Below are 14,338 nucleotides of genomic sequence, written 5' to 3'. Positions count from 1 at the left end.
TGGCAATAATGCATTTGGAATGACATGGAGCAAACAGAGGGTAAACAAAGCAAGTCACAGAGCAGGTGACAAACCTCAGGACTATTGATAATGTCCCTCTCTGCTCTATCCCAGATTCCACCCACTTGACTGAGCTCTTGTTATCTGCTGTCTTACAGAGCACACCCACCATGCTTCTTTACCATGTTCTGATATGAAGTTGTGCTGTACTTTCACCCTTTAATATTAAAATTCTATTTTATTTTAACTCACAAATGGCAGAATAACAACCTTCCATATTCGTAGGCAGAAAAGAAGCCAAATTTTCTGTACTTTATAGTAATAATAGAGTATGAAGGTATTTTTATTTACTGCTTCAGTTTCAATAACTATATTGACAGCAGTGAAGACACAACAGCAGCCTGGGTAAGGAAAAGCAGTCTCACAGTGCACTTCCCAAGCCACCCATCATTAGGAGTTTAGGTCTCTTACCATTTCCATTATGAGGTGTCCACAAACAAAGCACTTGTCTGCTGTTTGCTGAAAACCCGAATACTGTTAAAACGACAGAAAAGAAAGGATCATTAGTAGCCACTCCTCTTGCCACAGAAATACCTTTTAGGTGAAAGCTGTGCTATTTTACTGTGCTGTGTATGACACAGGTTTGGGAGACAGTGACTCAGAAGCCTTTGCTTGGCTTTTGCAGCATGTTCAGATACCAGTTTGGCCTTCTGATCCACTGCAATATTTCCACTGAGATTCCCAATGTAACAGTATTATTGTAAGTTTGATATATGGAAAGTTTGTGTTTGATGTGCAGAAATTAGCTTGAATTGACTCTTTTGGTGGTTGTTTTAAATAGCATTGGACTCACCTCCCAATTCCTGCTGAAATTAGAGATCTCAGACTTTGGACCTATATTTCACTCAGTGCTATTTGCAAGCTAAAAAATGAAGATAGGCCTGAGAAGGATTTAGCTGCCTTGTGGATACCAAGCCTTCCAGGCAGGGAAGAATCCAGTGCACTCACAGGAGCTTGGGCTCACTGCACAATGTGGGCAGCAGTGAGGTACCTCAGAAGGATGATCCAAAGCCCAGCTGTCAGCCCATGCTGCACTGCCAAGGGCATGGCTCTGGGGAGATGCTTTGCCTGCTTGGGACCAAAGCTCTGTGTTCTCTGCCTGAGCAGTTCTGACCTTAACTCTGTACTCCTGTCCCCAAGGCAGATCCTGTTTCAGATGCCAAGGTCTGCTTTTAGTCCTCTGTTTAGAGGTATAGAAGAACCATCCAGGTAATCAGACTGACCTACAAGCCACAGCCTACAAACAAGAGACATCTTCCTGAGGAACTCCAGCCATGTACATTTGAAGCTGGTGTTTGCAGGGGCTGAACTTTCTTTCTCCTCACCCTCTGCAGCCCCATCTCAGCTGAGAGTTGTGTGTGCACCATCCTGCCAGGAGAAGGGGTACCCCCCTACCTGGGGGTGTTGTACACTGATGCTCTTCTAGCAGAGCTCACCTGAAATGTGCTTTAATTGCACAACATAAAGGATGAGGAAGAGGAGGATGAATGTAAACCAGACTCTTCTAGAACACAGGTTAATTGGCTCAGGCACCTAATGCATCCCCTGAGCCCCAGAGTGTGTATCTTGCTCCATTCCTCCTGGTTTAGTGGGGATTAGCTGTCCCCTCACATCAAAAGCCTGTGGTTCCCTGCCTGGAGCTGCCATATGTTTTCCTTTTTATTGGAGTGAGGGGATTACATATTATGTTGGATCAATAGGTTGGAGATAAAATTATTGTTGCTATGCAACAAAGTGATTATGAAGGGAAAGGTCTCATAGACACTTAAATGGCTCTGGAAGTCAGTAAATGATATAGCAGCTGTCACAGCCCAAAACTCACCATGCCCTAAGAAACACAGCTCATGCAGTCTTAAGAAACTTTTCAACTCCCCTAGAAGAGATCAGGGTGTTGAGGAACAAATACAGAGGCAGGCAGTCCTAGCTGGCTATTTCTGCAACATACTACTTTTCTTTGCTTTTTTGCTCTTCTTACTGATGCAGAAAAAAGGTCTCACTGCTTGGGATGTTTCTTGGCTGCCCCATGACTGAGTAACCCTCTGGCTAGACTGCTTCCTAGGGCTGGGAACTCCAGGCTTACTGGAAACAGGTGGGCAGGTCCTAGTGACACAGACAGCAGAGGATTAACAACAGCACAAACCCAGCTAATTCTAAAATCCTGCTGGAATGAATTTACCAGTACCATCTGGCTGTCATTTGATAAGGAATGCAAAGGAGCATTCACACAGCTATTGATTAAGAGGGGACATTATTCCCCAGGAAAAGAATGGCATAGTGGTCAGATTAATGGCATTTATTGCTAACTAGATTGTCATAAATTACACTTCTGTCAGAAAGAAAGGCTTTGCTGACACAAAATCACTCTTTATATAACTAACCCTATTAAATTAAAACCATTATTTGTTTTTAGCAAGAGAATTGTTATTAGTCAAACATATCCAGAACTGGATTACCCCATTAAGAAAACTTTGCAGAATGGCAGTAAGTCTAACAGCAGTGACACAGTATTTCATGGGCTCAGGGAGCTGGTCCTTTAGCACTCCACTCTTTTCTCTCCTAGTCACAGGGTCAGTCCCAGACAGACTGAAGGCCTGGTTCAGTTAGATCGAGGTTTTGGATCCAGGTCTGCTTTGTTTTAAACCTAATTGGACTGGAAAAGAATAACAGCCTCAGAGCCCAGCAGCACTCTTTTCTACATGATGGCAATACTGTGGGACACTGCTGCTAAAAGCAATAAATTAATTTCTCGACATTTCTGGAGCTTACTGCTGCTTCTTTGCACTGTTTGATCCTAATTTGGAGTGTTCAAACAGAGCTACAGTACTAAGCTTTGACTTTTAGAAGCAGAATTTAAAAGTCTTAAAATACTAATTAAAATTGTCAACGTCTGTCTTTGAAGCACTCGATTATTAACAATCTTCAGAGATGTGGAGAGGAGTTGTGACTTGCTCCAGACTGCAGACAAGGCAGAACAGCCTCTTTATTGTCTCTCAGCACACCAAGAGCCTCCCGGGTGGGCTCCCAGCATGGCTGGGAGGGAGGAGCAGGCAACTGAGCAGGTAACTGAGAGAGGTTTCACTACACAGACTTGGAGCCTTTCTTATTCCTGACAGAGTCAGAGGAGTAAAAAGAGCTTTTGAGCACATCCATTCCAAATCTGAAGGTGTGAAAAACAGGCTGAGGTGAAGCAGTGAAGTGACACAGGCTTATAGGCAAGACCCCCATGGGGAAGCCAAAAATCTCAGCTCTGGTTCCTGTTCCCATGGTATTCATAGGCACAAATTCATTCAGGATCTAAGCAGTGTGGGGCTCAATTCTAGCCTTACTCTAGAAGGGTTCCCACTGTGCCAGGTTCTTAAAAAAAGCATTTTCTTGGCAGAGCAATAAAGTGATGTAAATACAGACCAATCTCAGGCTGGATAGGAACAGTCAGAAGTCTATGGACACCCTGTATCCACAACAAATGGGAAACCTCATTTTGAACTCTCCCTAATATTCACTACAGATACTCCTTAAGCATATATAAAAACACTGAGAGAAGTTGTTATTAAAAGACCAGTTTTGAAATTCAAAGCTGAAAATGAAGTGTTACCCTTTGCTCTCCCTTCTGTGACTCAGGAGTACAATGCTGGATACACCAGGATGCAAAGAAAACAAAGTGTAAGTTGAAGAGCTGGCATATTATTTTTCCTGATTTCTTAGTCTGGTCTCAACTGTTTTCTCCCATATTTACCTTGTCCTTGTCTTCTCTACCAGGATAATAAAATCTCATTTTATATGCACAAATCAAGACTTTGTAATTCAGCTCCTCAATGACACTTATATAAAATAAGACTCTGGGAAACTAAATAAACCTTGAGAAATATGTTAATTATGTTAGAATAGAAGAGTAAAAATAAAGTAGAAGACTTGGCTGGCTGAACTTTTCTTTTGTTTGCTGTCCAATATACTTTGATTATCAAACAGGCAAAAAAACCAAAAAACAAAACTCTAATGATCCTGTCCAAGAGTCTTTGTTCCAATGTAAGAGGAAAACAAGACCCCTTCTGTCCTGAATATTTAGGCCTGTTAGTATCCTCCTGTGATAATCTTGGGATTTATAACTCTTCTATCTAATATGCAATATCTCTAAAAGAAATTAACAATGAATTTTGAGCATATAATGAACAATTATGCATGGAGGATAATCCCACCAAGTACTATGAGAAACAATTTCTCCTGTCTGTTCTCAGTCCTGCGGCAAATCTCGGTTGTCTACCAGGGTCTTTTAAAGTTCGATGTTCCCATCATGACTTTCAAAAGAAAAACATTCAGAAAATAGTGTGCCTGAAAAAGGCTTCAGGACCCAAACTTTGTACCTTAGGCAATGTCAGGCCTTTGAAAAGACATGTCACTGGCTCCTCCTTCACATGCCTGACCGTGCCCAAGGAGGGGCTGCTGCTCTTCCCTGCTGTTATGCACTCAACAACACAAAACCTTCCTCCTGGAAACAGACCCTGGAATCTCATTCAGGCCCATTTGCTTCTTTGATGAGGATGTTCAAAACCTGCTGAAGGTTTGTGCAAGCAGAGCCAGTGGGTTACATTTCAGTGGGTGTGGCAGCTGCTGCCCCGGCAATGGTATGAAGCTGTAAAATCTCCAATTCACTGCAGCAGCACTGCAAAGTCCCCAAGCGTGGCTGCTCAGCCTAGGCTGGAGATTCCTACTCTTTTACGCTTTAAGAGTTTTTAAGCGGGATGATAAGGAATTTTTGCCAAAATGCTTCAGGCATTTAGTTCTGAAAACTAATTTCTGAATTGGGTGCTATGCTAATAATGTATTCCAACCCCAGGCTGCCTGTAATCCCTCACAGGCTCTCTGCTCCTTGCTTTCCCATTAGTAGAGCATCTGTCTTCTCACTGCTGTATTGTTTGCTCTCTGCATGGGACCTTTACTACATGGGACACAACAATGTAAGAAATTCATGGGATTGCATTAAGAGAGGGAACAAATATCAAATTTGGTTTCATGCAGATGGGGTTTTGTTGTTGTTTTTTACACGCATATTTAAATGCAGCGATTAAAATGAACTGGACAAAATGGGGCCTTCTCAGGCTCAAAGATAAAGGAGCCTCATAGCAGGTGACAGATTAATGAAAGGAAAATAGTCCAGAACTTTACTCTTCATCCTGCTGAAACCCTTTCATGTATCCTGTTGCTTCACTCTGTCTTGCTGTCTGTGAGGAAACACCACACAGCAGTTTGCCTTCTTGCTTCTGTCTTTTCACTTTGTTATGTTTAAAGGAGAAGGACAGGACAAGGAGGGACTCCATGCTCTGCACAGAGCTAGCAGGTGGTGTGGCCATGCACAAAACTCTGCCAAGAATTCAGCTGATCCTGAACTCTGCCTATGCCAGTCAGGCATTTTATAACCCCTGAGAAGAGACCATTTACATCCTACAGTACCACGGAGATCCTGGGTGAGCACTCGCCAAGGCTGCTTGCTGTGTGATTAATTAGGAGCCACCAATGATTTTCTTACCTAGACCTTTCTTAAACAAACTCCTGTTGGAGCTTCCCAGTGACAATGATCAAGAAAAAAGGCTGAATCAACAGTTTTAACTCTGCATCATATTACAGAGCCCAACATTTACTGACTCCATTCACACTGTCCAGCACTTCACACTGCACAGGGCCATGCTGCAGGTTGTTTACTGTCACTGCTACCATCTACTGCAAACACTGAAAGAAAATGTTTACACAAGAACCTATCTTCCTGGAAAAAAAATTATCTGGATTTTATTCAAAACAGTTGTTGAGAGATTTCAATTCAGAACATAACAGCAGTTAATACCAACGTTTATTACCAAAGTGGAAACATGCCACTTTCTCACATGGGTCTTTTTCTAACCCTCCCGTAGAAAAAAATTAGTACTGTCTGCTTACAAGTGTTTGGCAGGAGTTAAGACATAATTAGAAAGGGCCCTAGTTCTTTTAAGTGTGCTTCAGTTATTGTAATTTACTTTCCAATGTAATATTAAGCAAAATGGATAGTCTGGCTATTTGGATCACCATCTCAAGAGGAAATAGGGGAGTAATTATCTGGCATGAAACCAACTGGACTTCGTAACAGGCTCTTCCAACATTCCACCAGCAAATATAACATATGGGATAGTTACAAAAGGTAGTGAGCAGTGCTACATCTCAGAAAAAAAACATCTTTGCCTTTTCTCCTTTGCCATTTCCCAGAGAGTGATCCCTGCAACTCATTTAACAATCTGCAACCCAGTTCAGGAAATGCTGAGTGCCCTTTCACTGAACACAGACCTTACTCACACCCTGAAATTTCACTGCATTATGTTTATCTGCATTATCACCTGGGCCCAGGCACTGCCTGTGTATTGCTCTTTTATAAACCTGAGATGTCTCAGGACTCCAGCTGGCTTCCTCTTGTGGCCCCAGTGTTGCCCAGTGAGCCCTGTGGTGTGTCCTGCACTCCTGCACCTGCGCTCACAGCCTTCACCCTCAGCTTCTTTCACTGTTTATGGGCCCCAGCTTTAAAACTTTGTCCTCTGGGGTGAATCCCTGGGAGAAAACCCAGGTGCCCCCCTGAAGACAATAGGACTTCTGCCACCAGCTTCAGTGGACTTGTAACTTCCTGATCCAGGATACAGCACTCCAGAATTGTGTTGCAGTAAGAGGCAAACCCAAACTCAGCTCTTCACACTCTTCATGCTGATTCATATCCAAGTCCAAAGTGCACAGGCAGACCAATATCTGACCTTGATACCCCTGGATAGTATGAAACTTGAATTTTAAACCATCTGTAGGTTTGACCCAATGCTTCACAATTTATCATCATTACTGTCAAATTCATTTATAAAATAAACCCAGGACCACTGGCACATTACAAACTTAGGGAAAACTAAGGAAAGAAACTTTTCAAATTTTTTTGGCAGGGAGGGGCTGGAGCAAGACCTTCACAAGCAGCAACATGACTGCACTCCCTCGTGTCCTAATGTTCCCATTAGGAACATGCTAGAAACTGTTTGTCTTTGTTTTCAGTGACAGCATCTGGGAGCACAGCAACGCTTGGCATTCATGATGCCTCTGGAACCTTCTGTCCCAACCTAGAGCAACCAGCACCTTGAAAACACTCACAGCCTTCCTTATGCTTCTGTACATCAGGAATATTGCAGTAAGTCCCTTTTCTAAGCTTTGATTCCATCATTCTTTAAACATATCAATAAACTCCCATGTCTGTCTGTTCTCTGACTGGAGTATGGCTTCTAATAGCAAGTCTCCTAAATACAGAATCCTCCCAGTTATCTAGAACTCCATGTGCTCTGTGATTCCCATTAGATAGGAAATGGACACAAGCTGCAACTTCAATCATTCACCTTTTCAACTGAGTCTATTTTTTTTGAGTCTCACTTAGCAGAAATGGGCTCTCTGACTAATGCACCAGTCCCAGGGCTCCCTCCCAAGGGGGACTTCCAAACATTTATAGTCACTGAGATGGAAAATCAAACCTCTGACTCCAGCTGACACCAGCTTCCATCAGCTTCCATTACACTAAATAAAAACTATCTTCTGAGTGCCCCAGCAAGTGGGACAGGCCATTTCCCACACTGCCAGGCCTGGAAAACAGCATGTGCACAAACTGAGAAGAAAAGCCTCATTAGTATTAATATTTACATTGCAGCCATGCCCAGGGGCCCTGGCTGGGGTGAGGGTCTTGCTGTGTTTGGTGCTACAGGAGATGAAGGTGCAAGCCCTGCTCTGAGGAGCTGCCCATCATCACTCAGCTGCTCCCAAGGTGATATCCTATCCCTTCCCCCCATGAAAGGCTGAGCATTTCCATTTCCCACCTGCCTCCTGGTCCTGCACACCCTGATACTTTTGCATTTCTGAAATCATTGTGACTTTTATGGTTGTGGATATAAGACAAGGCTCTCTATGTCCTCTGTAACCAACTTTTGCATTGCAGTGACCAGCAAAGAGAAGTGTCCTGGGTGGGCACCAGTGGCTGGTGCAGGGGAGAAAGGGATCCAGAAGCCCACCAGACTGGATGGAGAGGAGAAGGAAGGCTGGGGAGGGACAGCAGGGCTGCAAGGGGCTCTGCTGGGGCTGTGAGCTGCTTGCCTTCCTCCTGGAGACAGCAGGGAGGGGACACCCAAAGGCTCCTGAAGGTTTGCAATGCACCGAGTCTCTTTATGGTTGCCATGTGCAAAACAAAGCTTTTATCCTTTCTCTCTGAGGATTTATGGGCAGAGTTCCTCCAGTCTTACTCACTGAAATGGATGAACAGCTCTAGATGAAACTTTCAACAACTAATGACAGTAAAGTTAGCCAGAGGCAAAAACCTAGCATGAAGTTCAGCCTAAATGATTAAATTTGGCAAAGTTTTAAGACAGTGAAAGAGAAAATCTTAAAAGGGGAAGTTTTGGATGACCTTAATGCAATGCACTGCGGCCTGTAGTGTCTGTAATAGGTTATTTCCAGAGCATCTGAGTGTCTTCCAGTAGTGCATTAAGCAATGTAACTAACATCTGTCACGAGCTTCATTTTCCCTCTCATCTCCTCCCTCGAGGGAAATTCTCTCATTTCTTAACCTCTACTGGACCCCCACTCAATAATGTTCATTACCTCAAGAGAAAAAGGAAAAGCCTATCAAAAAGAGGAAAAAAAGAAAAGAGATAGATAATAGATCTAAGATTCAGGCTGCTTTGGTGACATTTTAAAAGTGTTTTTTGCCAAGCAAAACAGTATTTATTTAAAAAAAAAATTCTTTACGTGATATTTAAGCATGGAAAAGGAAAGACAAAATTATTTTTCCTTCACCCATGATTATGCAGCAATTTATCAACAAAATGAAACATGAACATCTGACTGGGATTATTTATTATACAGTAAGGCATTTATTTTTTGTTCACTTCACCAGGAACAGTGTCTCTGTTATGGCTAGTTAGCCATCTGTGTCCAAAGAGCTTTCAGGAAAGGATTAAACTGTCATTTGTTTTATTTCCTTTCATGAAATAACTCTCCTAACAGGGCTGGGGCAAGACTTGGGTATTGTTGGACTTGTTACTTTAAGGTGGCATTTAAAGGAGTAACTGGATCCTCCCTAGAGCTAAAGCAAAGCAATGTAAAGTTTGGGAGGTTGTTTTTGTTCTTTTTGCTCCTCACACATGCAGTGTCCTACTGGCAATGGCACAGATCAGGCAATGTCTAAGGCAGAAGTAGAATTATCTGTGGATTTATTTTTTTAAATCTGATTCTTTCATTCAATTAGCCAATAAGGGTTTAAGCTCTGAGAGAATGTGCAGCTAATCAGAGCTGGAAGCAGAAGGCTGATAAAAATAACCCTGGGAGGCAGAGATATTCCAAATCCTCCAGGTGCAGGGGATTCCCAGCCCTACAGAAGGCAGCACTGTGGCTTCCTTTGCCCACCAAAACACTTCTGGCACTTCTTCCCTGCAAAGAAAGAGCAAAAGAAGCCATCTGGTGTGGAGACTGTGCCCTCAGTAGGAGCAAACGTGGGAAAACGTTGCCAGAAGGATGTACCTTGTGGCTCTTGCAGGGTGTCCTGGGGCTCACCAGGAGCACGAGCACCAGCAGCAGCTCACTCAGGACCTGTGTCCACAAACCAAAAACACTTTTCCGAGAAAGGGGAGGATTTGGAAAGTTTGATGCCAGCAGCTCCTCACGCCACACTTACACTGAGTGATTGTCTGGAAGCACTTGGCAGCCAAAGCTCTCAGGCTCTTCCTGAAGTGACAACTGTGCTCTGCTCAAACATAACCTGCACAGGAGCTCTTGGCCAGAGTGCAAACAGAGGAGACCCCTGGAGCAGCTGGACCCGGCACTGGATGGACCTCGAGGGGGACACTTTAGCCAAGGAGAGCACTTCCAAAAGCCAAACATTTGAAAGGATCAGAAAGCAGGTTTTCTCAAGGCCTTGGCTTCAGGGATCACTGCAGTGAATTCCACATACCACCTCTGATTGAGTGGAAGAGCTCATTTGTCATGAGTGAGTGGTAGTTAAAGAACCAGGTATCCCATGTGAGCCACTGGCTGCAGCTCTGGAGACTGCTCCAGCAGGAGCTACTCTGCCACAGCAAAATGCAGAATTGCAGGAGAAATAAAATACTGACATCTATAGGATGTTCGATATTTCTAGCAGCTACAAAAGGAGGAAACCCATAAATTAAAGAATATCTATTCTTTACTTAAATTTTCTGCATTCACTCACATCAAGAGCCATTTCAGCTTTTCTTCCATCACTGTTCAGGGGCTACTCAATGCAGCCCCAAAATCGCTGTGTCCTGCCTGGACTGGCCTGCAGGACACACAGGTGTGACTCCAGGGATGATGGGGAATGGGATGGGATAATGAATGGGATAAACAGAGGCACAGTGGGGAAGGACAGAGCTGTGCAGCAATGACAGCCCTCCCTGCTAGGGGATGGCTCTCCTCCAGGTACCAGGGAGTGCCACCAGCTCTGTCCCCCATGGGCAGGACAGCAACTTCCCCTCAGGATGCCTCTTGCTGGGAGCACACGAGGGGCTCATTCAGACCACTGCTGCCTCAGTGGCACCGTGGGCAAGGAAACATCGACCTCTGAGGCTGACCTGGGAACCCGTGGAAGGATCAAGGCTGGTACACAGAGCCCGTCCTGGGTCACCAGTGCCCCCAGTGGGGCTGTGCTGCACCTCCTGCCCTCATCTGAAGCTGCTCTGCCTTCTAGCCTTGCTGGGTTTGAAATAACCTGGTCTGGGGCTGTGAATCCACAGAGCTGTGACCCTGCTCCCAAACCAACAGGAGCATCTAATTCTCCTGATCAATTCCCAAACAGAAGCCAAGAAAGAGGAAGGACACCCAGGGCAGGCAGCATTTTCTTAGCAGCAATACAATTACAACACAGTTAGACTGTATCTGTTTACATTCCCAAATTGAAATAATCTTTCTCTTATCCCCCTGCTTTACCTTCCCTAACATTCCACTACCATGGTGTCAGCAGGGAATCCTGCTGCACTGTAACAGAGCTGCACTAAAGAGTTGGAGTCATGCTAGAGACTGAAATTCTCAGTTATCCAGAAAAAGCATTTCATTTTCTGCTTTGGACTGAAAATGCCTTTTCTTAAAAAGAATTGGGGTTTCCCAGCGTTCAGGAGGAAGACTTGGGAAGATGAAGTAGTTAAAATAATTTCCTTTTTAATGGCTATTTTGTAACCTTTTTCCTTTCAACTTTGAGAAAAGCTTTCTGCTTTCTCTATTTACAGAACTCTAAAATAGGCAAGGTTGATTGATTTCATTAGTGATACCATACAATTCCTAGGAATTCCTAGGATTCTTGCTATGACATTTCCTCAAGGGAGCTGAGAGAAGATGCAATCACTTCCTGAGAAACAGTGAGAATATCACAAGCAGGGACAAAGTCAGAATTTGGTTTCTTTGCTGACTTACACAAGTGTCCTTTCGTTTGCTTCTCCCCCATGCCTCTGCTACTAGGAATCTGCTAAAACACACCTGTGGGATGTTTGGGCTTTTAAATCTGTGCCTTAAACGTCCCAACAGTTCCCAAACTTGCAGAAAGTTTATTCCTATCAGGCCCTTAATCTCAGTTTTCCTAGGAAAATCTCTGCAAGTATCTTCCTTCAGAAACCCAGTTCACAACATGCCTGAGCTGAAGAGTTTTTCCCCCCACCCCATGAAAACTGAATGTTCTCCAAAAGATTAAGATTTTTAGATTTAAAATTCTTGTGTTTAGGCTGAAATTACAAGCTAATAACAACAATCATGTCATTAAGTCTGGATGAAAGGTTTTGATCATGGGGAAAGTACATTCCAAGACAGTTCAAATGAAAAATCTCAAAGGTTTGAGCCCCTCCCTCTCACACTCCACCTCCTCTCCCCCTCCCTGTGCTGCTGCAGAAACACAGTAAAGAGCTGGAAAAAAAAAAAAAAGGAAGAAAAAAGAATTTTCTCTCCAGAATGCAAGCAAAACAGCAACAAGTTTCAATTGTAACAAGATACTTATTTTCTGCACAAAACACATTTTGGTTTCTTTTCCAACAGGTTCCAGCTCACAGTAAAGGTGTAACATGTAAAGGCAAATACAGCTTATATTTTAGGAATTTCCATGAATTTTATGGATTGCATTGATGAGAAATGCATTAGTGCACTTTGAACTGCCAGTAAGAATTTTGTTGTGGGATATACTTTGAATAATTCCTTTGCAAAAAGCATGATTATATATTCATTAGAAATGGAAAGTCGTCCTGGAAGACCCAAGCTTCTAAATTAATGGTATTTCAATAAATAAGCTGGCATAAATTCAACATACTGATTGTCCAAATTCATCTTCCTCTAAGCTAAAATATATCATTGCTCTCTAATTGCAATTCTCAGCCACGCCATACTCTTCATCTTAACTCTAAATGGTCTGCACATATTGAATCATTTGTGGTGCAATGCACAATCCTCACCCTTAATTGCATGAATATTTTATTTTTGGAACAACACAGCCCAACAATAGGCTTCATTTCTTTTTTGACTTAGTCTCTACTAAAGTAAAGCATTTACAAAAGCTCTGTGAGCAAGGACAGAACCTGAGTTGCCCCTCCATGACCAACAGCTCCCAGCTAATCACAAGTCAGCCCCACAGCCCCGTGAGCAGAGCAGTGATTAAACTGTGCCTCAACAAAGCAACTTTGTGCACAGCTCTGCCGTGCTCCCAGCACAAACCTCTCCCTCCTGTTATGATTGGTTTTCCCCAGATGTTTGACTTCGAGCTCAGCCTTGGCAGGCAAGTCTCTGTGGCTGCAATTCAAGTGCCAGGCTTGAGCAGCTCCAGTGTTTATCCTGGTAATTTACACTTTGTGCTGGCTTATGGGCAGTTATGTACTTGGTTTTACAGCCACCACTTCAAACCAAGGAGTCAGTGGAAGATGCTTCCCAATTCCGCCACTGGCAGGAGGCCCCGCATCATCAAACCATCTCTCAAAGCAAACAAGCCAACATAAAAGAACGACTTGCTTTAGAAATGATAAAAAAATGCCTGAAATCTTACTTACTAGGAAGTCTTCTTCACAGTACACCTTGCCATTGACATTGTAGAATGCTTTCCCTCGTAGTCTTCTCCCTGTTAAAACACAGGACCATCAGAATTTTGTTCTTCATCCCCAAACACAGTTGTTCAGGATGCAAAGTGCAAAGCACATCCCCTGTGTGTCTGTGGGGTCTGTTCCTGGCCCCTCTCCTCCCTGGAGGGTCCATCCAGAGCCAGGCCTGAGGGTCAGGCTCTTGGCTCTTACCAAATCAGGTACCAAAGCTCGCCTTAGGTACCAAGTAAATGTTACCTTTAAGTGTTACATTATGAAACCCAGCTGATAACAGTTTCTGAAAAACTTGCAATCTAAGCTCAAAATTGATGGGGGGGAAAAAGCTCCTTTGCAAATTGAGACAATTTTATTGGCATGTAAAATCCCAGCAGGCTCACATCCACTGCCATCAACAGCAGCAGCATTTGTCTCCAAAGGACTACACAAAGGATACTGCATATGGATGTTCCTGCACCCTCAAAAATATTAATAATCAATGCCACAGCAGTTCCCTGCAACACTAAAGCAGTACAAGGCACATCTAACGGAGGAAAGGGCAGTAAAATCACACTGAAAATGAGAGATTTTGTATTCAAGTTTTGACATTTGCCATTTCATTAGACCATGTGGAACTTGACTAACAGCCTGTGGTAGTCATGATCTGCTGGCTCCCTTTGCAGTGAAGAAATGCACAGCATCCACAGAGAGTCCCAACAGAAAGGATTCAAACCAGGAATGCAAGAACCACCAAGCCAAATAACTTTGTAGATACAGCACATCAGAGCTGCCTTACACCAGAGCTGCTCTGCTGAAAGCAGCGCTGCTTCAGCAGAGTAAAACCAGAGAGGGAGAAGGGAAAGCAAACTCATCCCAGCTCACCTCATTCCCACTGTGCCAGGCTCCCACTGGCCAAAGCTCCCGGGCACGGAGCTCTCAGCAGCCTCACATGGACAGCGGCTGCCTCGGGCTGTGCCAGCAGCAACACAGGCAAGGGAGAGGGCAAGAGGAGTTCCCAGCACAACAGATCCCAGGTCACTGCTGGAGCTTCACTCCATGGAATCAGCCTGGATGTCTCCTCCAGCTGCACCAGGAACACCACTGATCCCCGTGGGGCGGTGAGCTGAGCCAACTGGCCAGCACAGAGGGGCAGGAGCGCTCTCCACGGTTTCCATAAACAGTGTTGAGGAAAATAT

At 43.9% G+C, this 14,338-nt stretch overlaps 2 protein-coding genes across 9 annotated transcripts in view; one reads left to right on the top strand and one right to left on the bottom strand.

The window, feature by feature from the left end:
- The window catches only part of WTIP (WT1 interacting protein), an 80,784-nt gene that overhangs the window by 11,813 nt on the left and 54,633 nt on the right, over positions 1–14,338 (bottom strand). The window contains exons 3-4 of the mRNA XM_086847793.1: positions 13,119–13,186; positions 472–534 (exon numbers count right to left, since the gene is read on the bottom strand). Of these exons, the coding sequence (XP_086703919.1) occupies positions 472–534; positions 13,119–13,186 (131 nt within the window). The remainder of the gene's footprint in view (positions 1–471; positions 535–13,118; positions 13,187–14,338) is intronic.
- The window catches only part of LOC111934709 (uncharacterized), a 90,792-nt gene that overhangs the window by 65,125 nt on the left and 11,329 nt on the right, over positions 1–14,338 (top strand). For 6 of the 8 annotated variants that reach the window (XR_015275438.1, XR_015275436.1, XR_015275446.1 and 3 more), the window contains one exon: positions 7,105–8,735. The gene's annotated coding sequence lies outside the window, so the exon portion shown is untranslated. Of the gene's footprint in view, positions 1–7,104; positions 8,736–14,338 lie in introns of those variants that run through there. The other 2 variants (XR_015275443.1, XR_015275440.1) reach the window with 1 other exon arrangement.

Source organism: Cyanistes caeruleus, chromosome 12, assembly GCF_971803275.1.
Source record: "Cyanistes caeruleus chromosome 12, bCyaCae1.hap1.1, whole genome shotgun sequence".
NCBI lineage: Eukaryota > Metazoa > Chordata > Aves > Passeriformes > Paridae > Cyanistes > Cyanistes caeruleus.
The sequence above is the reverse complement of the archived record's forward strand: the minus strand, read 5'-3'. Positions and strand labels throughout refer to the sequence as shown.